The following is a 24,506-nucleotide window of genomic DNA, read 5'->3' as shown; positions in this document are numbered from 1 at the left end:
TATGTGTCATAGGTGTGGTTTTCACTTTCTTTCCACTGTATCAGTTAATGCCCCCTGAATAGGTGACCTCGACAAGACACTGCTCCAGGAAGCTGGCTCTGGGTGGCAGGAAACAGCCCCCAGGAAAGGAGCTGGACTATCCTGAAATACCCTGGGGCTGGGAAAACAACCCTCACCAACTGTAGGCCCACATCCAACACCAGCAAACCTGCAGCAGCTTCCTGGTGCAAGCAAAGATCGTTTCCCTGGTATTAAGGGCAAGCATTTGATCTCTATTTATTTAATTAAAAGAGAACAATTTAAAACCTTAACTTCCTAGCTGCCCCTGGCACTACCACCCTGCTCCCAGGAGTGCAGGACCCAGGTCCAGCTCCTTCAGTAGCTCGGGAGGAAGCTCCCCCTGCCCCATCCCTGCAGGATTCCCCATCTCCCTGGTGCAGAGGGAAGCAGAGGGATGTGACCACCAGGAATTCAGTCTGTTTACAGCAGGCTTCTGTCACCTCCACAGGCTGTGGAACAGCTCTGCCCACCCCCGGAGAGGCCCCAGGACACCTGAGCCTGCAGCCATGGCAAACATGGCCCTGGCTGGGGCCACACCCCACTGCCCTTGGCAGGACACGCTGTGCCAGCCCCTCTCTGACCCAGGGTGGGCTGGGGCCACTGCCTGACCCCCTCTGGCACTGCTGCCCTGCAAGTTCAGAGTTCAGTGCCAGAAAAAAACAACCCCATTTCACAATTCCCAAATCTGGGCTCTCTGTGGAGCCCAGGGCAGGGCTGCTGGGCCCTCTCCCCTTGGCACTGCCCTGCCCAGGGGAGCCTGTGCTCTGGGAGCCGAGGGAGGGCACAGACCAGGTGCTCCTGAGTCCTCACCAGGCTGGGTGTGGTTTCTCCCTGCCCAGGCCCCACCAGTGCCATGATCCTGCTGACAAGGTGGTGATGGCTCAGAGGCCTTTTCCAGCCCCAGTGATTCCGGGATCCTGTAACTGCATAGAAGCCAGTTCCCCCCAAGCTCCTGAACGCTCCTGGGCACTCTCAGCTGAACTCCAGGAGCATTGCCCTGGTCCCCCCCAGTGCCAGGAGATGAGATTCCCTGGCTGGGGTTACCCCTGCCCATCCTCTGCTGCCCCTCAGAGACATTGCGTTCCCAAGCCCTGGGGTCTGCTGTGGCTGCAGAGGGAGGAACAGCTCCAGCCCCATTCCAGGCCCTGCCCCTCATCCTGGGTCAGGGCACACACATTTCCCGTGACCTCAAAGCACATGAAAAACCGCCATAAAAACCAAAACCTAAGACAGCCCCCAGTTCTTCCCCCTCTCCCCCAGGCTCTGCAGTTAAGGACTCATCCCAGTGTCACCCATTCCCAGAGGGCTCTCCTGGCTCAGGTCTCAGCCCCGACACTTCACAGCACACTCAGACTTGCAAGGTTACAATACCAAAATATACAGAACATTTCAGAACCATATTATTTTAGGACAAATATTTAAGACAGTTTTAAATAACAAGTCAAAGAAAAATGAGACACTTGGGGACTCACACAAACTGAAGGGTGGGATCCTAAGGACCAAAACCCTTAAAATTATCTCCCCTGTTCTCCCCACCCAGAAACATCTCTGTTGCCCCTCTCCCCAACCAATACTAAGTCCAAAGAAACTTTGGAATTCAACTAAATTTATTTTGGGATCTAGGGGAAGGAATTCATCGGACAGGAGTGTCGGTGATAACCAAATAGAAATGCCAACCCCACGAGGGCAAAATGCTGGGACTTGGTGCTCTCTACTGCCCTGGGTTATTCAGCTCAACTCAGGAAAGAAAAAGGAAACAAAACAGGCAAGTCAAAAGTAATTAAAGAGAAACTCTTACTACAGGTCTTCATCGATTCCCACTCAGAGGTGTAACATGACAGAGCTACCTTTGCAATGGGTAACAAAGTGAGTTTTGGGGTCTCTGCCCATGCTGGGTGAGTGTCAGGCAGAGCAGACCCTGTGCCCAGCAGGCAGAGCAGACCCTGCAGCTCCTCAGCCATGGAGAAACCAGAGGCTCTTTCTGTAGCTATAAAGGAATTTATTTGGGATGAGACTTCACTACCACGCCAGACTCTAAGCTGGCTCTCGGGGTCTAAGTCACACTGTTCTTTGGACAATAAATTTCAAGTTGCACTTACTGTCCTATTGAAAAAGGAATGATGATGACAAAAAAGAACCAAAAGCTATTACCTAATTGTGTTAATTTCAGCTGAAGCCATCTTCCATCAGAAACCATAGGATCTGATACACCAAAGTCCTCCCTAGGGATGTGTATGAGTAGAGTAGCTCAGTGCTTTGTAACTAGTACTGCTGTATTGTCTTGTATCAAAACCAAAAAACAACAAAAAAGGAAGTTTAAGGGCACGTGCAGCCTCAGCTCCCCGAGCCCTGTGCCGTGTCAGGGCTCCCAGTCGGCCTCTTCCCTTAGAAAAAGTAAAAAATAATAAAAAAAAATCACCCCCCACCCCAAACATCAGCAGTGCCAGGCTGGGGGCCCAGGAGTGGCTCCTCCCGAGGGCTGAGGGGGCCTGCTCACTCCTTGGTGTCCTGCTCCTCTCCCTCCTGGGCCCCGTCCTCGCTGGCCTCCTTCTCCTCTTTGCTCCGCTTGTTCTTTTTGTGCTTGTGGCGCCGGTGACTCTCCCCCTCCTCGCTCTCGTGCTGCTTCCTGTGGGGAACAGAGGGGACAAGTGACACCTGTGCCTGTGCCAGCACAGCTCTGCCACACGAGGGATACACCAGCAGCGCCTCCCCGGCTTTGTTTGGGATGAGCTGATCCCGCAGGCTGTGCCAACACCACCCGTGGCAGCGGCACAGCCCGGCAGGCACAGCCACTGCGGCCCTGTGCAACATCCATGGCCCTCCGCTCCAGGGAGCTCCAGCAGTGCTGGCACGGCACGGAGCTGCTGAGAGCAGGGAGAGCCCTAAGTCCAGAGGGGTTTGGAACCTTCACTCCTCTGAACACCTGGGGGAAATCCTGGGACTTGAGGCAAGAAAGGGGTCAATGGAGTGAGGGAAATGTGGATTTCCCAATGGGAGGCAGATCTTTCTGCTTCTGCTTACTCACACATGACCTGGCTCTTCACTGGCTCCACGCTCCACAACTCCTCTATCTCCTCACCCATTTTCCTGATGCAGGTGGAAAGCTGGGATTGTTGGCACAGGATCTGTGTGATGTGGGAGGAATCCCAGGCAGCAGGGGCTCGGACTGGGCCCTGGGCACAGTTCTGCCTCCCATCAGGGGAAGTGGGAAGGTGGGAGCTCTGCTCTGGTCCCTCCTGGGAGGAGATTTTCTGCTGCTTCTCCAACACACAATTATTTCTCCTCACAGGCTGCAAACCAGGCGAGCTCTTGAGAGCTGAGCATGGGTGAAGGTGGCAGAGGTAAAACACAGCACAGAGCACAGGAAAATGCAGATGAACATTCCAGCACAGGCACAGCTCCACGAGTGGGGACAGTGTCAGGTTAGAGACAAATCCTGACATGGCTGGAACACTGGTTTGGCAGCACAGACACCAAACTGGCTGAACCTGGCTGAAAAGCTCCTGGCCTCGAGTAACTTTCTGACTAGTTTAATGAATGGTTTCATAGTCATTAAAGGGGAAAAAATCAACACCTTCAGCCACCCTGTGGACAATGTGTCAGTGGGTTGTGCTGGGACAATGGGACTGGCCTTTAATACTGGAACCAGCATCGGTGATTTCCTGTGGACTGGGCACTTTGCAGGGAGCTGGAAACTGCAACCAGAGCCTTTCATGTGCCTGCAGACGCCTCACCAGGCTCAGAGCTCCGTGTGCCTCAAGCAGGGACTCTGACATGCACCCCAAGTGGCCTTAAACACAGTATTGCCCCCGTTTCTTTAGCTCACAAACACTGCTCATCTCACTGCTTTGAGTCAGAGGGAGCATCTGTGTGTGGTTTAGGGAGCAGAGGAAAAGTCTCCCGGTTCCCACTTTGTGCCCCAGCCCAGATCTGCACATGGAGCTCTCAAGCAGATCTGCCCTTGCTTGGGTGAATTTTACCCTGTTCACAGAATCCCAGAATGGTTTGGGTTGGAAGGGACCTTTAAGACTATCGAATTCCAAACCCCCTGCCATGGGCAGGGATTCCTACAGCAAGGTATCTACTACAAGGTTTCAATTCTGAGTGGAGGAAGCTGAGAAATATCCCCTAAAGGCACTGGCTTGTTCATCTGGTACCAGCCCAGCTTCCATTTGTTCTGTATTCAGAACAAATTCAGGTGGTCCTGGCCTTTCTTCCCAACACTTTGTTTCCACCCCTTCAGCCATCAGTCCTTCCCTGATAACTTCCTCATCTCCTTAAGGATGAGAACAGCCTTTTACTTCCATCACTGTGCAGGAGTTTCTGTGATACCAATTTCAAAATAAGGGTCATCACCTACAGAGCTGACCCAAATTTCATCTAAAAGAAGGAAGTAAGTTGAAGCACCAAGCAAAAAGAGCAAGAACAAGTCTGCTCAATCCGTTACCAGGATGTGAAGTGACACAGGATCTGAGCAGAGAACCTGCCTCAGCCCAGGGAGCAGAGCTGCTGCTAGAACAGTGCTCTCCCAGGAAGAGCATCTGTTGCAAATACATTTTCTCTAGAAAAACTGGGACATCTGGCTGTGCCTCAGCAGTGTCTCACCTTTGTGCAGCCCATCACCAGCCTCGCTGTCAGGCGCTGGGCACAGAGCTCTGATCACACATTTCAGATTGCAGAGAGCTCTGCCCTGGTGCACAAGAGCAACAGGACCCACAGCACAGGTCACCCCTCCTCAGTGCTGCCCCTCTTGAGAACTCACAAGCACTGAGGGCTCCTCTCCTGTTACAGATGTTTCCTCCTCCCGAAGGCTCTTGCCCTCACCTGGGGCATCACCTCTGGGGACATCAGCAGCTCACAGGATGAGCCAGGGCGACACTTCACCCCGAGAACATCAAGCTCCTTGTCCGCAGCCAGGAGCGTTCCCATCCCATCCCATCCCATCCCTCACCGCCGGGAGGACTTGTGCTTGGAGCTCTCCTCCTTGTCGCGGTGCCGGCGCTCGCGGTGCCGGTCCTCTCGCTCCCGGCTGCGGTCGCGGCTGCGCCGATAGTCGCGCTCGAAGTCGTAGCTGCGCTCCCGGCTGTAGTAGCGGTACCGCTCGTCGTCACTGGGGGGAGAGAGCACAAGTGAGGCATAGGAACACGCCCCTCGGACCGCACTGTGACCCTCCTCACCGACATCTGGCACCTCGCACTCTACCCACAGCAACCGGGAGTGCTCCTGAAAAAACCTGCAACAGGAAAACAACACAAACAGGCTCCTCTTACCACTCTGCTTCCCCTGCTGCTGGGTTTTCCCTCACCACACCAACACCCCAGAAAATCTGGAACTCTTTTCTCTGAGTTGGACTAACGGGCTGTTTTCTTCTGTGAGCAGAGCTGAGGTGGTTCTTCTGCCTACAAAGCATCTCATTCCATCCCCATACAGGAGCAGGCACAAGTTACCCCAAAATGAGAGACATCTCCCATCCCCTTCCCTCTACACCTCACAGTCCATGTGCAGTTTCTGAAAGCCAAAATATGAAGGGTTAACAAGTCCCTCTGTGAGAAACAACATTCAGACTCTGACAGAAAGGAAGTCCAAACGTTGTCCTGATGCTCCTGGGAACGAGCTGGACAAATAAACTGATGATCTGGGAGTGCTCCCAAGGAGCACACCGAGCACTGCCACTCATCCTGCTTTGACAGGCACGATCTCAGCTCCAGAGTGCTCCACATCACCCAGAAACGCCAACAATGTGCCCAGGAGTGCTGATCCCAAGCCTTGGCTGCCCAAGGACCTGCTCAGGGAGTGGGGGACTCTTGAGCTCTTCCCACTTTGGCAAATTTGCCATCTGTTGTGTTCCTGCCCCTCCCACCCACAGTGACCACAAGCTCATAAGTTCAAAAAAAAAAAAAAAAAGGGAAAGTAAAGGAAAAAAGCTCAGGAACAAGTTGCCCTGTTTGCTCCTTCCCCAGGCTGGGAAGGTCCCCAGCAGGAAGCACCCCATGTCAGGAATGCACATTCTGATCATGTTTTGAATGATTATTGGCATTTCTGGGCCTGCAGAGCACTGGCACTGCTGGTGACTGAACACCCAAGTGATGGGTTTGGTTTAGGAGTCCGTGCTGCCCAGCCTCCAGCTCAGCTCTCCAGGTCAGGGAGGTTCCAAGCCTCCTCTCCTTCCCCCAGTGCTCCCAGCACTGCTGTCACCCGAGGGCACAGTAGTTCCCACCGAGGTGGTCTCTCCCAGCTGCTCCCAGGCAGTGGCACTCCCTGCCCCAAAGCCTCTCCAGGAGAGCAGAGCGGGGCAGGGTGTCTGTCCTTTGATCTGCCAGTGACATTTAGAGGACAAGAAGCAGCAGCTCCTGCGCTTCACACGGAGCTGTGAAAGGCCAGGTAAACACAGAGGGGCTGTTTCATTTACTGGCCTGGTGGGAGGGCAAGAGGAACTGGTTCTGCTGGATTTAAACAAAGAACCCCAACCCCAGACACAGGAAATCAGCCAGTGACACCAGCTCCTGGTCTGTCCTCGAGTCATTGATCCAAAGTATCCCTTCGCCAGACATTTCTGAAAATTCCACTGGTACCATCCACAATCCCACCCTGTGGCAAACCCCCTGTGGGGCTGTGGGGCAGGGCCAGCCTCCCCACGTGAGCAGGATGAGCAGCAGCACTCACTTGTTGTATTCACTGGTGGTGGGGGTGCGGTCCCGGTCCCGGTCTCGCTCCCTCTCCCGTTCCCGCTCCCGTTCCCGCTCCCTCTCCCGCCTGGAGCCCGAGTACTCCCAGTGGCTGCTGCTGGAGCTGCTCGTGCCCTTGTCCACCGTGGTCACCCAGGGAGTGTGGGACGTGGAGATGGGTGGGTAGCTGATGAAACCTGAATCTGCAGGAGAGCAGAAGCCTTGCTCATCTGAAGCAGCCACAGCATCCCCCCTGTCCCTCCCCTTCCAAAGATCCCCTCTGGCAGTACAGCTAGATCCAAGGACACAATGGCCTCTCCTGTCCTTTCCCTTTCCCTTCCAGCAGTTTGCTAAGAGCAGAACACCTTTTCCCCGAGGCAGACACAGCAAGAGCAGGTGATCACAGGCAGTGCTGCACAACCCCTGCTAGCCCTGGGCTCTTGGCCTCCTGTCTCACCTCTCACCAGGGACCTTCTGGTCTAAGGTGGCACCTGGTGAGGGCCAGGGCCACCAGCTGTGAATGAAGGATGTCACCTGATGGGCCCAGAGCCAGGGGCTGGGCTGCTCAGCTGGGCCAGTAAGGGGGTATCCCGAAGCAGTGCCAGCTGCTGAGCAGCGGCACACCCGGAGCTCCGGAAGGACTGGCACTGCTCCAACCCCTCCTGCAGGGACACACACTGGAGCTTCCACCTGCTCAGCACGGCCAGGAGAGGTCACTCCGAGTGCTGGTCACTATGGACTGGGAGAGAACAGGGCACTGCTGCCAGGGCTGCCCCAGGGAGGGATCCTGCTGAAATCCTGGCACTGCCTCTGCCACTACAAAACCAAAGGAGATGGTGCCTGTAGGCAAGGCAGAGGGGGAAGTGGGCGAGGAGGGATTCAAAAGCTCAGGGAGGAGATGCCAAGCTGATAGTTGTGGATGGCTGTGCTTGCCTCTGAGGGTGGGGAAAAGGGAGAGAGTGTGAGTGAAGGAGAGCACGTGTGTGTCCAAACAGGCACAAGGACACGGTGCTGAGGCACCTGGGGGAGCTTCTCTGGTGCTGAAAGCTGGCCTGAGCCTCAGCACTCAGCCACAAAACTGCACCACCAGGGCTGCCCAACATTCAGGTCTCCAAGCACTGCTCAGTGCAGTCAGACTCAGGGTGTGTTCCTACTGACTGGGATCATCTGGGGCACAAGCAAGAGCCTGAAGTTAAAGCAAACCTGCTGCCTGTCAGCTCAGAAAAGCCTGCACTGCCAAGGACCAGAGGAGAGAGAGCAGCAGTCTGTTCTGGGCAGTGCTCACCTGCGGAGTTGTAGCCAAAGGGAGGTGGCTGCCTGTTGTTGTAGCTGGCTGGCTGGCTGGGGGAGAGAAAAGGAGGAGTTACCAACACCAGGGAGTCCCTGCAGGGATGTCTGTGCTGCAGGGTCACCCCGCTTTTTCTGGAGGTCTGTGGAACATCCTTATGGGAACCCCCCCCCACCAGAAATGCACACGGGTGCAGGGGCTTTGCCACGGCTTCCAAACATTCCATAACCCCACTGCCTGCCCTGCTTCACCCCAGCCAGGCTTCCTGGGAAAGCACCCCTGCTCCCAAACTACCTGGAGAATCTTTATAGTAACAAAACATGCCATCAGCTACCCCAGATTTTGCCTAGATTGTACGGACTCCTTCCTGTGCCTTGAACGTGACGAAAATAAATGCACAGAGGATTCCTGACAGACTCTGCTCTCACCCCCGTCCCAACCCAAGACCAGACCATGAATCACTGTCACTGCTTTTTAAGCTTTTCTCCTCCCTTCCTCACTCCAGCAGAGCTGCACCCCTGGCTCAGCCCAGGTGTGGTCTTACCCATCCAAGGTTGGAATGAGAAGAGCTGGTGGCGGCGCCAGAGGCGGCGGGAACAACCCTAAACACAGAAGGGTAATGTCAGCACAGAGGCCCAGCTCGCACAGGGGAGCCACATTTCAGTGCTGTTCACAGTTCAAAGCAGCTAAAGAACCTTTTACTCTAAACAAGGCCTTGTTTGAAATGGAATCATTTGCCTTTAGGGTTGTATCTCCTCCCAAAATTCAAACCCTATGGCTGTGTTAGTTCTGTGGGGGTATGGGAAGAAAAACGAAAGAAAAACTACCTTGTTTTGGCTTATAAATCTTAACCATAAGAGTCATCAAGGAGTAAAGATTAACCCTTACAGTCCTATGGAAAAAAAGTAGGTTTTGGGATGCAGATATGTCACAACTACAGCAAAAGTTTTATCGCTCCATTCATTAAAATGAGTAACGCTGTCCCTTACAAAGCACAGAATTCACTGTCAGCCCTGGATTTTCAGAGGGGCAGCACCTGGTCACACCTATTGCTCCAAGTGCTCTGCTCTACCAGCAGCTAACTGTTTTCAATGGCAAAATTTCCAGTAGAAAAAAAAAAATAACAGCTAGAAACAATTTAGTCCCGAATTAGGGAGTTCAGCAGCTCTGAATTAGGGGCTTCTTGACTTATTCACAAGATTAGTTGTTACATTTTTTCCTTAGTTTTCAGCATCTTTGCAACGGCCTCTGCTGGAAGTGGCATTTGTTCTGCTCAGTCTCACCCCCCCAATTCCTGCATAAAGGAATCCCAAGAATTAAACCATTTCAAATCTAAGTGGCTTTTGCCATGTCAAGTTCTCCATTTCACTTTTTCAAATTGTCTTCAGAGACAAAACAAGACAGAATTTATCCTTATGGATGACTATTTAGGTCCAGAATATAAGATAAGATCGAGTTCAACACTACATTGGAGTTCATTAGTCTTAAATTAACTGTGCTCTGAACTGGTGCCATCCTATCTCACGTCACTCAATCCAAATGCTCAAGTAGGGCCACTGTGTGTTCAGAATTGCTGCTGTTACTGAAAGCAAGGTAACACCTACCTGGAATGGGACCTGGAGGTGGCAGGCCTGTGGAAATCAGTAAGGAAAACAAGTGAGGACAACAGGGAAAGCATGGCACCTCTGTGCCTCAAGCTAAACCTCAAGGACACTTTGAATAAATGTCACATGTTGGAGCAAACAGCAGCAGAAAAATTGCTGCTCCTAAGCAGGAACTACCCTGCAAACTGTATCATTTTCTCCAATGATGATCTCTTTACCTTTATGTTATAATTTAAAATGTTGCTGCCCTCTTACACTGGAGAATTCCTTTTCTAAGTGTCAACACATGAACAACTGACTTGGACTTCAGAACAGAGGAGAACCTGCTGCAGGCTCCATCCAGTGTGTCCATCTGGATTTTGCCAATCATTTTAACGAAAGGCAGTAGGAAAAGTTACCAGGAAAAGTATCAGTGAGTTCTGTAGGAGGAATCCTCCTCAGACAGGGGTTACTGCATGAAGTGCTCCTGGTGACTCCTCTGAAGCCTGGCCAGAAGCCCAGAGCATGGCCCCTTCACTTAAAACTGGCACTACTTCAGCCAGAAGCAACAGGGGCACAGACATGACTCATGTGGGATCAGAAGATGCACAGACTCAGTGAAAAGTGAAAAGAGAAATATGTGCCTTAGGCCATGGCCACTATATCTGTAAACTTGCACAGAAAAATGACCCTGAGCCCCTGGAAAATGCTGCAGATTTGTCCTTTTCCACTGCAAAGTTCTTTGTTCTCTCAACCATTTGCCTGGTGCTAGAAACTTATTTATACTACTGATAGTTTGTTTTGAAAATGAAGCACTGCTCTGAGGTCTGCACTGGACACTGGACTCCTCTGGGAGCAGCAGAATCCCCCTGTAGTGGCAGCTGAACAGTAAAATGCACAGAGAAAGGTACCAATTTTGGTATTTCAAGGCATAAATCAATCAAGGCCTGAAAAGTTATTTGTTACAGCTGCTGTTGCAGAATTGCCTATTCCAGCATCACCTTTGAAACACCTACAATCAGCAAGAGCCAGAGAGGATCCTGACCTGAACAATCTGCTGATCTGACCCAGGAGAGCAATTCCAACATCCTCAACTTCTTGCACAGAGAAAGAGGAACCCGTTCCTTTACATTTATCAATAAAGCAAATGGCTCAGTAGCACTGAAAGGTTCTCTCAAGGAAACAAAGTCCAGAGCTGTTTTTTTGAAGGACCAGCTACCATTTTTTAAGTATTCAAGGGCAGATGTTCAACAGGCTGATGGAGACACTGAACAGAGCCTGGCCAGTTAAGGAGCTGTTCCCTGCCTGCTCAGCTGCCTGACAGCACCTCACCATGGAACCTCTGGTTTGCTCCAAGCCTGGGACGTCCCAACTCGCGTTCCTCAGAGCGAGCACGTACCTGGAGGGTGCAGGGGAGGTGGAACAGAGGTGACTGGAGGAGGAGGGTGCAGGAAGTGTGGTGGAGGAGGCCCAGCGAGCGGGGGAGGCGGAGGCCCTGCTGGTGGAGCGAACGGCTGCTGCTGAGGAGGCTGTTGGGGCTGGGATGGCTGCTGGGGCTGCTGGGGAGGCTGTGGTTTACTCCCGTGGTCTCCAAGGACCTTAGAAGGCAGAGGAATGAGGAGAGAGCATTTTAATTCTGTTGCTTCTGCAGCAGGGACCTCCCAGTGCTGGCAGGAAGCAGGTGGGGGGCGATGCCTGGGAAGAGTGACCAATCTGCAGAGGCACCAGAGAGACCTGGAAATGCAGCTCTTAGTGCTTGTAAGGGCCAGGAACAGCCACCACTGCCCAGCAAATGCTTTCTCTCAGGCAAACTCCTCTTGTTGGCAAGAAATAAACTGACCACAAACCCACATGTAAAAACAAAACCAGGAATTGTTCCACATTTGGCTTTTCTTGGAGAGTTAGAAGTGGCTGGTAGGAAGAAGAGGGTTAAGAGAAGAGCTTTTGGCAGATGGTCCTCAAACCTTGCACACAGCAGCTTCCTACAGAGAAGCCAACCAGAACATGATGGTCATACCCTGGGCATGCAAGCTTGGAACTGAGACCAGTTTTATACCCCAGGCTTTCATTCCTTACAAGAGACAAGATCCAGTACCACAGGCCCAGCCTGTCTGAAGCGTGGGCTGCACCAAATGCTGCTGAGACTAAATGTTACTTCAAAGGAAAATGAAACACCAGTCCCAGGTACAAACCCTCCACTGCAGAACTGGAGATTCCACCCCAACAGTGGGAAAGGGAATGATCCACAGAAGAGCTTCCCAGCTATACAGTCCAAGAAATACTCTGGGAGAGCTGACGAGGAAAGGAACTCAGGCTTTGCCACTCTGAAGGGAAGACTAGTCTTTAAAGGACAAATCCGGCTCCTAGAGAGACCAAGTTTTTAACCCAGAAGTGAACTGAGCCTGCAGGAGGGAGCAACCCATGCGCACACCCCTGCAGGGTCAGTACATCACCTGCTGCTTTGCAGGCAGGAACTGGGACGGGAGGTCAGGAGTGCACAGACATTTGCTCAGGGCTCAGCAGAAGTGCAAGAGTCAGGAGTTTGCTAAGGCAGCACAAAACCTTTACCTGGATGGGGTTCTCCTCCGAGGCGTGTTTATCCCGACGTCTTCCTTCCACCCTCCGAATGGTGCCTGCCTGGCCCCCGATCACATCAATGGTCCCACCCAGCTTCCTGGTACAAAGCAGAGGCACCTTTTTAGGCTCAGAGACACCAGAAGGAGCCATTTTCCCAGACTTCTCTCATGCATTCTTTCCCAACAGGCAAACATCTCCAGAGACAGCACTCAAATTGACAAGAGGCAAATGAAAAGCCTGTTTTCACTTCTGGGAACTTCACTTTGAGCAGGGCTGAGTTTAGTCTCTCTGAAAATCCAGAAATACGATCCAAAGAATCCCCACAAATGGGTGTAATAACAGGGACTGCACACTGGGACAGAAATAGCCCCAAAGTGCTCAAATGCCAACACACTGAGCAGAGCTTTAAAGCTTAAACTCAAAGCACAGAGCTGGTTCTCAGACGAAGTGCAGAGCTGGAATGACAGGCTGGTTTCTGCAAGGCAGGTGTGCAAAAGCTGATTTGGGAATGAAGTACCAGAAGCCCCCAGAGCACAAAGCTCTGGCCTGTCAGGTTTCACACAGCTTTGTTTGTTCTGCAGCTTTTGATAAACCCATGGCTCTCAAAAGGGCCAAGTGGTTTCCCCAGCAGAGGCTCCCATCAGTGACTCAATTGTTTTACCACAGTCCAGCAGCGTCACACACAGGCTCAGGAACCACCTCTTATCCACTGCCAAACTCCAAACCCACTGCCACTGGAGATTACCTTCATGGGAGCAGGGATCAGCCAGGCCAGCACAAGCAGTGTGCAGGGTAAGCCCTCAGAGCTGAGGGGTTTGCCTTGCTGCCTCTGCTCCCAGAGATGTGTCCCATCAGCTGGGATCCAGGACTCCCTCCCTGCACTGACAACAGCACCAGGAGAGGTGAATGGGTAGGCAGGGGCTGTCTGCTGAACAGCTTCCCAGCTTCCTGGGAAGTTTAAAAGCTTCTGTTTGAGGCTTGAGGAGGTTCAGATGTGGCCCAGGTGGATCCCAGCTGCCCCCAGGAAGAACTTGTTCATCTCTCACCTGTTGGGAGGAGGCCCAGCCTTCATCCTTCCTCCCACCAGTGCCAGGAAGTCTGTTTTGAACTCTGTTTTGATGATGTTGTTTTCCACCTCTTTTTCAGCATTTCCTGTTCTCCCCTGCTGAACCTGTGGAAGGCAATATTTAACAGACAGCTTTAGTGCTCTTTCAACTGAATGTAGCACCAGAGAGAACCCTCAGCAAAAGAAAAGGAACAATCACAGGGCTCTTGCCACAAGCCACCTATTCTTCAGTCAAGGCACAGACATTTCTGTGAACTAGAGGCCATTCCAGCCTTCCTGCTGGCCACTGTCTCCTGATAGAAGTCCAAAGGTTTAATAATCTCATGTCCCTTCTCAGGTAGTCCTTAAGTCAACACTGGAACTTGTAATACTTGCTGTACTGACAATTTGGCTGAAATTCTGGTTCCCAGCTGTTGGCCACCAGTGGACTCTGCAAAGGCTGATGGCCAAAGCAGCCTCCAAATACAAAAGGCAGCCACACAACTGCAGCACTCAACAGCAGTGAGCAGAACAGCCATGGAAGCCCAGCTCCCCTCCCTGCATCTCCTTCATCCACAGGATATTCCAGCCAGACACCCCTATTGCTGGGGAGCCTCAAAGTCAACTGGATATTCCCTCCAGTCTTGCTGCTGTGGTGGTTCAAACCTGCCAGACAGACAGAACTGTCCCTCCCATAGAGAAAAGATTTTCAGCTGAGAGACTCAGCTGAAAACTCGTTTTTGTATTTCCAATCACTCAAAGAACACAGAACAGTCTGGAATTGAGGCACCTTCTGCTTTCAAACCCTTCTCTCTGTGATTACAGCCCCAAGAGTCAGTTTTCCTGGAGCCATGAGCAGCAGGAACACGTCACCCACCGTGATCTTGTTCTCAGTGCTGATGGGGGGAGCAGGGTCCAGCCCCAGCTGCAGCCGCCGCTGCTTCTCACAATAAGCCTTCCATGTTTCTTCATTGAATCCATAATTAAAGTAATCAGAGAGATCAGCACCTGCCAGAGGGAGCAGAAGTTACACAGATTCTGCAGACTGGCATCCTCCAACTGTTCTGTAACTGCTTAAATAAAGAGCTAAGAAAACCAAGATTTTTCTAGAGCCCCCAGCTGGCTGTGCATGTCACTGTCACAATCTCCTGGGGCCAGAGATGGCAGAACCTTCGGTGGGAGGGGGACACCATGAGCACCATGGGACACCTGGGACACAACACAGCACCTACACAGGCCATGGAGAGCTGCTTGCAACTACTTCTTCACCAACCTGATTTTTCCAGATTGCTTTCTTCCAAGTGTCCACATGTGGTGAGTGCTGGGGAGAGCACAGGAGTGACAGTTCCCCAGCTCCCAGCACAAAAATGGGATGGTGTCACAGAACCTTTTTCTTGGCAGAACTGAGCCCACACATTCCCCTCCTGACTATCACTGCCTTTGCTGTTTGGTGAAGAGGTTCTGGGGCTCACCCATTCCATGAAAGACATCTAAAGTGCAAGTTTTTTATTGATATGTCCTGGACTGCACAAGTAATTAACAGTGCAGTCACAACCCTGATTAGTCATCCAAGATTGTTATCTCACACTGACAGTCTCCTGTGCAATGTGCCCATTCAGCACCAGCACTTCTGAACAACAGAGGTGCCCACAAACTGCTTTGCCAAGGATGCAAAGGGACAATCCTGGCTGCAGGAACTCCTGAGCACTCCTCCCACCTGCCCCCAGGAAGCACTACAAAGCACCTCCTGCCCTGCTGAGGTGTCCCTCAAACATCCCCCACACAAAGATATCCCTACAGAGACCATTCCAGAACATTGAGCTGACACAGGGCTAAGCAAAGCACTCTGAGAGTGGTTTAAGCTGTGAGGTCTAAGCAGTGAGGTTTAAGTTTATCTCCTAGGCAGGCCACTCTTCCTGTTGTACCACCCAAACATGCAAATTGCACCAACACCGACTCAGCAACACCACATTTACTCATCTATTTTATCAGCCTCTATTCCAGACCCCTATCAGCTCCTCCACACAGGATTTATTCTTCCTCTCCCTCACTCAAAGGGATCCCAACTTGCTGAGCAATTAACTGTAAAGGATATAAACTCAAAAGGCTGTTGAATAACAAGCTACTTGCCATCTCCAACAAATCCAGGCCACACACCTCTGCAGTCACCTTCCCTCTACTCTACTCCCACAGTGTTTTAGGGCCAGCTGGCTCTGTTTTGGTCTGGGAATGGCAGCACGGCTACAACCATTTCCAGGCTTTACCTCTGAACTCCACTGTATTCTTTCTAACTAATTTTCTTCCCATTCCCCTCTTTCTCACCTCACAACCAAGGGAAATCCCTGCAGGAGAAAGGCTACATGTTTTATTTTGCCTGCACTTGCTCCATCACAGGGAGCAGCTTTAGTGCTGGTTTGATACCCTGACAGAGTTATTAGCTCTGGTCTGTACCCTGATGCCTTTCATGTGGGCAAGAGACACCCAAACCACACCACAAACATCCTTAGAACAGCACCACTTACTCAGCACAGCAAGAGCTCTGAAAGATAAATAAAATACAGGGGCAGGCAGGGAGAAGAATTATTTCTGAGAAGAGGATTTTTTGTTTCAGGTGACATTTCACCAGAGTACATTTTATGAGCAGCACAGCAAACATTTGGATCTCTTGTCCCTCCAATTCATTTTGTGTCAGATGAAGAGCAGCAGTTCATTTGTGGCATCCTACAGCTGTCCTGCAACAGTGGAAACCTCCCTCACATCAGGGAGTGTGGGCAGTCCCAGGACTCAAACGAGGAGGAGACATGGGGACAACTCTGGGCTTGTTCTGAGACACAGAACAAGCTGCTGCACAGGAAGAGGAGAGCACAAATCAATACCCAAATCCTGATCCACTCAAATGCCTTTAAGGCCAACAAACTTTACTGGATTGGTATCAGTGCAACATTTTCTGGAACTAGGGAATTAATAAAACAGATCATTAAAAAAACAGCTGTTCCCTTTAGCTAAATTATTAGAATAAATGCAGCCCAATTTTAGAGAGAGCATGGCTTGTTCAATCAGTAAATGCCACTGATTGTCTAGACAGGCATCAGAGGCTGAGGAACACTCATTGTTCCAGCTGCCCTGTTCCCTGGCAACAACAAATAGACAGAAATGACATGTGAAATTAAAGAGAGACAACTAAAACTGCAGAAAATATTTATCACAAGGAACTGTGAGGCCCCACCTGGTTTCCTCCATGGCTTGTCTTCAAATGAATCCAAATCCACTTCTATAACAGGCAATCCATTTATATTCCCTGCGGCATCCAAGTCAATACCTTTGGGCTGCAACTTGGCTTTGGAGAGAGAGAAACTGTTACTACTTTTAATACAATGCCTTTAATCCTCTCATTTGCTGAGCAAATTATTCCAGTCAAAACCAAAGAGCTGCTGTGAATTAATCTCTGGCTTTGCAGCACATAGGTAACCACAATCAACTTTTTAATAAATATACTTCAGTCACTTCACAAACAAACAGCCAGGGTGTGCAGCACTTGCAGCTGAACAGCAGAGAAGCAAACTCAACCCAGATTGGTACTACAAGACAGTAAACCATTAGATCATGCATGAAATTTACCCCAAAGGAAAATAAAATTATTTTTCTCCACAGGCAAAATATTTATATTTTTGTTGTTACTGACTGTGGACTAATGGGAGTCACCAAAAATCTGATACAGAATCTTCAAGGAGAATTTTTCTAATTTTCTCACTCAGAAGAGAATTCATTTGGATAAAAAAAATAAAGGGAAGGAAGTAGATGAAGCCCACAAAAGGACAGTCTCACATATGTGGAAGGAAAGAATCCCAGTCTCAACATACAACAGACACAAAACTGAACGGGGGGGGAAATTTCATCAGCAGAAACCTGCAGAGCTGATACTTGAGGCCAGAGTTTGTTTCTTTGAGTATCCCACACTGCAAGCAGCTCAAGACACGGAGCAGAGTTACAGTCCTTCTCCAGGCAAGCAGTGCAACAATACAGTTTAGAAATATTCTGGGTTTTCTACTATAAAGTAATAATGTACTTTTCATAGTTTAAGAAGAATTATAATCACCTTGTTCAGCGATGGGTAAATAAATCCCTCCACTGCATCCTGGACCTTCAGACTGCCCTAGGAGCACTCATCTTTAGGAGAGGCACTATGCCTGGTTTACATAAGATGCACTAATTCTATATCCTTCCAAACAGAAAAAACCTGCAGCTGCTGCAGCTCTCAGTGCCAGGGGAGTGAAACGTTGCAAAAGGTGAAGGATAAAAACAACAGTGGTACCTGAAGCAGATGCTCCATAGCCTCTACCCGTTTTTAAGTTTAGGTTCATAGGAGTTCCCCTATTGGAAAAGAATCACTGCATTGGCATTTGAACAAATGACTTGGCTGAAGATTCACATGCAAAATATACTCAAGCCCTGACACCCTTCAGAAGATGCTTTAGTTCACCTGGGTTTGCTATTCAGAGTCATCCATCAGAGTGAAACTACCTTTACAACAAGAGAAGGAAATTATCCATAAAGTGGAAGAACTAGAATATGCAGCAAAGCACAGGTAAGGCATTCCCCTGAGAGGAAGGCTGCTAGCAGCAGCCAAGAGTGCTGTATTATTAGTTTTATTCAATGCACATTAGGCAGTTTTAAAAAATTCCATCTCCTGGTTCTCAAATCCAGCCTCACCATTTCTGAGCCATGAAAAATCTGACAGCTGGGAATTAGTAAATCCACAGCTTTATGCAAATTCTCAGCAATAGAGATTTGGGTTCTGGAAGTTTTCACAGATGAGTTAAGTGTGACTTCCCACCTTTGATTCTGCCCCATGAAGCACAGTAATTTGTAGGGTAATTTTCCAGCAGCAGACCCATGAATACCATTCCTATTTTACAGATGGATTCTCCAACAAGCAATTGCAGGACAGAGTTGCCCATCAGCTCCCAGTCCCATTCCAGTGTTCTGGGCGTTACTCCCGTGTCTCCCAAGAGACAGAGCAGCTCTTGCCTCATTCCCAGTTCAATCCCAACATGCTGGAGCCACCTCAGCCCCAGCATCCAACCCTGAGCAGCAATACCCACATGTAGGACGGTGCTCCCGTTTTGATGTTGCCAATGGTCACTTTGACATCGTCATCATCACTGTCGCTGTCGCTGTCATCTTCATCATCCTCGCCACTGGGGAGGGCCTGCAACAGTGCCCCCACAGGAGCTCAGTGATGCACATGAGTGACAATGCCCCAGGACACTCAGCCACATCTGGGAAAGCTTCCTGAGCAGTCCTCACACCAATGGACAGAGAAACCCCTGTGTCCTTTGAAGGCATTGCCCCAGTTCTCATGGAGGGTCATGTTTCTGGCAGGGAAGGTTTAGCTCAGGTCTAAGAATGTCACCACGTCCCTCAGCTCCTCTGCCCCACTCTTTATGAAAGGGTTAGGGCTTTTCTGACACACCTTCCTCACAGCTCCACGGTCAAAGGACATGACCACAAATAAAACCTACCAAAATACATTCACCAGGCTTCCCCCAAAAACCTTCAGGCAAATATTCTCTCACAACTTCTGTGGTAGGAAGCTGCTGAGCAGTTTGCCTTAGCTGATTTAGCACAGTCAGTCCCCAAGTCCCTTCACTTTACAGCTGCTGATTTGACCCCAATGAAGCCCCAGTGCTGGGGCACAAAAATGAAGGAATAGGCAAGGAAGGTTTCCAGACATCTGGCAGTGCAGCTCTGTGAGATGCATGAGCTGAATTAACACGTCACCCTACAAAAGGGCACGAGGAAGGTGTTCCTTCCCTCCCTCCTTTTCCATGGCACACAAACCCTCTGTAAGCCCTCTTGATGTGCCACAGTGGCAGAAAATAAACCCATCAAAGAGATCAGGAGAGAAGGGAGGGGAGAAGCAACCCTCCTCCTTCTCTTTCAGCACCGAGCCATGGATTGCATTCTAAGAGGTCTGAGCCTGAATCAAAACTGATTCCCAGCACTTTGGGCTTTCTATCCCAGTGTTTGTCAGATCTTACTGTCCCTTGAGAAGTCACACTGAATACTGAGCTGGAGGTAACACCATGTTCTGTTTTTCCTGCCAGACTGCAGCACCAGAGCCCCTCATGCGTCTCCTGGGTGGGCACAAGCAGAGCTCACACCAGACTCCCTCCACACTCCTCAAGGCAGGCTGACAAGAGAAGTGCTGCTGGCACTGGGAATGGCTGTCAGTGCATCCTGACACTACAAAGATAAGGCATTAGGCAGTCCCAGGATCTTTACAGCTCATCTGTTTCTCCAGGAGCGTGGGGCAGCACAGCCCCACCCTGTGCACCGTGGGCAGGGGACACGTACGTGCTGGGACATCTCCCGGTCCTCACTGTTGACAGGCCGGCTCTCCTGGGGAGCATCCTGCAGAGGATGAGCAGATTCTGCATGTCTGGGAACACACAAAACAAAGTGACCATGACACAGAACAGCAGGTGGACAAGCCCAGCCTGGAGGTTCACCTACAAACAGTTCTAAAACCTTCCTCCAGGCGACTTTCATGTAACACCTTATTCATGTCCTGTGTTTGCTCCGCTGGCACCCAGCTCAACTACATGGCAAAAATTCCATCCTCCTGCCTTGGTTTGGATTTGCTTTTGCTGGAAAGAATCAGTTTTACACACCCAGAGAGCATCTGATAGCACTCCACAGCTAATGTGTAAGTGGCAGCTAGAACAGCTTCCAGCTTTGGTCTGGCACAATCACAACTGAGAAGAATAAGACCATAAGAAGCAAAATTTCCCCTCACCCTTAAGGATCTCATAATTACACAAGTATTTAGCAAGCAGCAAGGGCATCCGTCCCAAAAAGTGAGGAAAAAGTGATTTTAGTGTGTCTGCAAATAGTTTACGGTAACGAGAAGTTAAAATTCCAAGAAGAAAACACAGATAATTATCCACCCAATCTTCCCACTCTTTACAAATTAGCCCTAATGCAACAATGGCCAGGTTTGGATTTACCTCAAATAAAGAGTTTGTGCAAACATTAACATTATTTACTGCATTGGCCAAGCAAGAATGTCAAATTGGTGCACACATGCTAGAAAAGAGTATGCCAAGTGTCACAGAACTAAAATACAGAAAGAGGTCATTTGTCTCTAATGTCATAGATAAAACCCAGTAGAACTTCATAACAATTCTGACTTTTCAAGAGAGACGATTAGAATAGCCCAGAAAACCCAGTTCTCCACGAGAGCTTTGTGGAGATGTTGCTATTTAAAATCCCAGTTCCCACCTCGGACAACAAACATACACAAGACTGTCTACAAAAACAAACACAGAATCCAAACACCGGTCACATTAAAGCCACAGAATGGCAGGAAAGGAGACACCAAACAAGCCAAAGTAACACAACTCACCAGTTACTGAGCATAAAAGAAAGAACAAACAAACAATTTGAGCAGTAACTGAAGGCCCATATTGGAAAAGCCCCACATACAAAGAAATTCATCAAGCCAAGATCCAAAAGAAGGGTTGAAGGCTTTGCAGCTGCCCAGGGAAGGTCCCGTGGTCACCATGTTCCTGATGTGACACCTGCAGGCACTTCCAGGTATAAAAAGCAGCCGAGATGTCAGAGGGAAAATGAGCCTCCAAGTATTTCCATGCTGCAGACACAGGCTGGGACAGGAGGACCAAAGGAGAAAACCTCTCTGATGGAACCAAAACCTTTCGCCCAATCCAATCAACTCCTAACATTGACCTCAACCCCTGAATTTCATTTAAGAATCTGAGATGACTGTGGTTCCTGACTTCAGGAAGAGTGACAAGTATTACCTTCAGCTTCAAGTCACATGAGGGATCTGTGGGTGTGCATTAAAATTTATGAACTGGAGTTTAGAGAGACATTTGCTCCCCAGCAGCCCTTCCCTAACCTGTTTGCTTCCCAGGAATGAGCCATCTGGCAGGTCCCCAGCACCACCTGCACCCAGAAAAACCTCACAGCCTTTCACTGCCCCGGAATGCCAACATCATCCTGGGCACTGCTGCTGTGAGAGCATCCTGCTGGTGTTCAACACATCCCTGAGGCTTGGGAATGTTAACAGACACTGCAGCCCAAACCACATGGATCTCTGCTCCATGGCTGGGGACAATCACTCCAGACACACCAGCAGAGCATCCCTGGAGCTGCAGCCGTTGACAACAGAGCAAACAAAGAGTGGTTTTTCTTAAAACACCCCCCCAGCTCTTCATTTAGGGAGATTCTCATTGTGCAACGAAGAAATGGGGAAAAAAACCAAAAACAGGACAACAAAAAAAAAAGGAGAGCTAACACTGGTACTTCTCCTTCCTGCATCTTACAGTTATTGAAGGCAGTTGCTGGAAATTCACATTTCTAATCCTGCTTGTGAAGTAAAATTCCATTCAGATGAATCTGACATGGAACAATAGATTTATGCAAATCAGCAGTAAATTTCTGTCTAAAAGTTGTTCTTTCCCACAAAGCTCATCTGATGATTCTAGGTAACAATTTACTGAGTTTTTTAGCACTTGTTTATTTGCACAAGTTTTCATATTCCTTAAGCACACAAGTAGGACAGCATCCATAAAAATCCCAGAAATTCTAGACACTGAATCCACGGCCACAATAAACATTAGACTGAACTTTGGCAGGTGCTGAGCACACAGAAGTCCAGTGAAGATCATGTCTTCTGGAAAATGCTCCATTTTAAAATGGCAAACAGATAATATTGTGCTGAGAGAAAGCTCAACAAAACATACAGCTGTAAATAGAGAGGAATTATGACCCAGGACAGACAATACTTTCCACACACAGAAACCCAAACTGATCATTGAATTTATCTCCAAGTCTTACCCAAACCACACACTTTAGACACCTCACAGAATGTGCTGATTTGATCATGTCAAGATTTTAACCCAAGATGTTTTACCTTTTCCAGGCTAAAGCACAGGCCACAGTTTCACCAACGCCAGGCCAGCACAAAGGCCAGTCCTCAAGGCATCATTTTTCCCAGGGCATTAAACTGGAAAACAGATCTGATTTAAAACTAATTGGTGAGATGAAAAAAGGGCTAAAAGTTAGTTTTAAATCAAACCAGTTGACTGAGCCAGTCCACCTTCCACATCCACAAATGTGTGCCAGCCGACCACGGTGGCATGGGATGGGGAAAGGACAGGCTGCTGTTCCTGGCAACAGCACCAGTCTAAAGCACTCATGAAGCTCTGCTTAACAAGACTTTATCTTCTTTGTAGCATGTACTGTTAGAGTGAATAAACAGCCTCTGGACTCACCCAGAAATTGGTCCATCTTCTTGCTTACCAGTGGTGTCATCTGCAAAAACAACAGCAAGAACAAAGAAATTATTCAAGTGAAAGAAAAAAAAAAGGTAAATTTAAGCACAAAAGGCATCACAGGTACAGAAATACCTCCTGGTGCCAAGGCACCATAACCCCAACGCTCTCTTTCCAACAAAGTTCAACTAGAAATGGAGCAACTAAAAATAAACCCAACCCAACAAGCAACATCCATCTGCAGAGGTGATGCCTCAGCCACTGACACAGAACAAAATTCAAAATAAACATCTAAAGTCTCAGAGAGTAGAGACAAACATCACACAGGAAGATATGAAGGTCTTTATATAGAATTGTAACCTGCCAGGGAAGAAGAAACACAAAAGCATTCATGTGGAAAGCCCAGGGGGAGGACAATAGGGTTTCAGTAAAGTCCTGTGGTTTGCCCTGGACACATCGGAGCCCTGTTAGGCCAAAAGGTTTGGGCGATTAGAGAACTGAAACTCCAACAAAAGCACCTCGTTAACCTCCCTGCACCCAGTGATGGTGATAAAAGGACAATAACACACCGCCGCCCTCTGAAGGGACGGGGAGAGGGGGGATGGCGGTCCCTGAGAGGGGACGGGGGATGGCGGTCCCTGAGAGGGGACGGGGGGATGGCGGTCCCTGAGAGGGGACGGGGGGATGGCGGTCCCTGCGAGGGGACGGGGGGATGGCGGTCCCTGAGAGGGGACGGGGGATGGCGGTCCCTGTGAGGGGACGGGGGATGGCGGTCCCTGTGAGGGGACGGGGGATGGCGGTCCCTGCGAGGGGATGGGGGGATGGCGGTCCCTGTGAGGGGACGGGGGATGGCGGTCCCTGTGAGGGGACGGGGGATGGCGGTCCCTGTGAGGGGACGGGGGATGGCGGTCCCTGCGAGGGGATGGGGGGATGGCGGTCCCTGAGAGGGGACGCGGGGATGGCGGTCCCTGTGAGGGGACGGCGGTCCCTGTGATGCGCACGGGGGGCCGATGCCGCTCCCTTCCCCCCGCACACCGCGGGGCCGCCCCCGGTGCCTCCCCCGGCCCCGCACGGCCCTCGCAGGCGGGGGCGGCCCTGAGGCGGGGCCGGGCCCGCCGCCGGCCGGGCCCCGCGGTACCTACCCCCGTACAGCCAGTGTTCCTCGTCCTCCTCCGCCTCCAGCGGCGCCGCGCCCGACACGGCGCTGGCGGCCGGCGGCTCCAGCTCGGTGGCCATGGCGGCCGCGGGACTGAGGGGAGCGGCGGCGGCGGGAGGAGGAGGAGGAGGAGCGGTGGCGGCCCCGCTCGGCTCCCGCCGGGCCCGGGCGCGGCGCTCGGGCGGGGGATCGGCGGCCGCGCTACGGCGCCGCCATCGCTGCTGCTGCGGCGGGAGAGGCGGCGGGACCCCCGCGGGGGCGCGCTGGGGCCGAGCACCGCCCGGCAGCGCCGCGGGGTCCTAGTGCCGCCCGCAGGGCTCCGCAGGGTCCCAGTGCCGCCCGCCCGCACTGCCCCGCTTATCCCAGAGCCGCCCTGCAGGGTCCCAGTGCCGCCCGCCCGCACTGCCCCGCTTATCCCAGAGCCGCCCTGCAGGGTCCTAGTGCCCCCCGCCCGCACTGCCCCGTTTATCCCAGAGCCGCCCTGCAGGGTCCCAGTGCCGGCCGCCGGGGGCTGAGGCGCATGCGCGGTAGCTCGCGGCAATGGCGGGAGCGCGCTCCCTGGGTCGGGGGACACGGTTGGATTTCTCCACAATTTCAGCCTTTCCACCTCTCAACCTCCCACCGCCACGCTCCAAGGGATGAGGCTCCGCACAGTCTCGGCGAGCAGAGCCCGAAGAGCCGCTTCTTCCCGCGCGGAGCCCCCTGAAGGGCGGGAGGAGTCCAGCAGAATTCCCGAAGAGGCGTTGGGAAGTGATGGGGGCAAACGACGCTGTTGTCAGTGCCACTTCTCAAGCGCCAGGGGCTGTTGTGTCGGTGCAGCGGTGGCAGATTCA

At 51.1% G+C, this 24,506-nt stretch overlaps 1 protein-coding gene across 1 annotated transcript; it reads right to left on the bottom strand.

Annotated features, from left to right (window-relative positions):
- Positions 1-1,649: 1,649 nt before the first annotated feature.
- LOC135421611 (pre-mRNA 3'-end-processing factor FIP1-like) lies at positions 1,650-23,918 on the bottom strand. Its single transcript, XM_064670211.1, has 16 exons — positions 23,660-23,918; positions 22,518-22,557; positions 19,576-19,660; positions 18,321-18,427; positions 17,531-17,589; positions 16,445-16,555; positions 14,096-14,226; positions 13,220-13,344; positions 12,165-12,270; positions 10,996-11,194; positions 9,618-9,644; positions 8,558-8,615; positions 8,011-8,066; positions 6,724-6,928; positions 5,012-5,170; positions 1,650-2,686 (listed from the first exon to the last, which is right to left on the bottom strand). The coding sequence occupies exons 1-16, from the start codon at positions 23,751-23,753 to the stop codon at positions 2,554-2,556; spliced, it is 1,695 nt and encodes a 564-aa protein (XP_064526281.1). The 5' UTR covers positions 23,754-23,918; the 3' UTR covers positions 1,650-2,553.
- Positions 23,919-24,506: the final 588 nt, after the last annotated feature.

The sequence above is a fragment of the Pseudopipra pipra genome, chromosome 13, assembly GCF_036250125.1.
Source record: "Pseudopipra pipra isolate bDixPip1 chromosome 13, bDixPip1.hap1, whole genome shotgun sequence".
NCBI lineage: Eukaryota > Metazoa > Chordata > Aves > Passeriformes > Pipridae > Pseudopipra > Pseudopipra pipra.
The sequence above is the reverse complement of the archived record's forward strand: the minus strand, read 5'-3'. Positions and strand labels throughout refer to the sequence as shown.

Bases quoted from the DNA above. Each gene is read 5' to 3' on its own strand.
- LOC135421611 (XM_064670211.1), bottom strand. From the start codon at position 23,753: ATGGCCACCGAGCTGGAGCCGCCGGCCGCCAGCGCCGTGTCGGGCGCG. The intron at 14,227-16,444 runs GTGGGGCCTCAC...TCCCTCTGGCAG, and splicing joins CAAGCCATGGAGGAAACCAG to GTGCTGATCTCTCTGATTAC. The intron at 8,067-8,557 runs GTAAGACCACAC...TCTCTCCCCCAG, and splicing joins CTCATTCCAACCTTGGATGG to CCAGCCAGCCAGCTACAACA.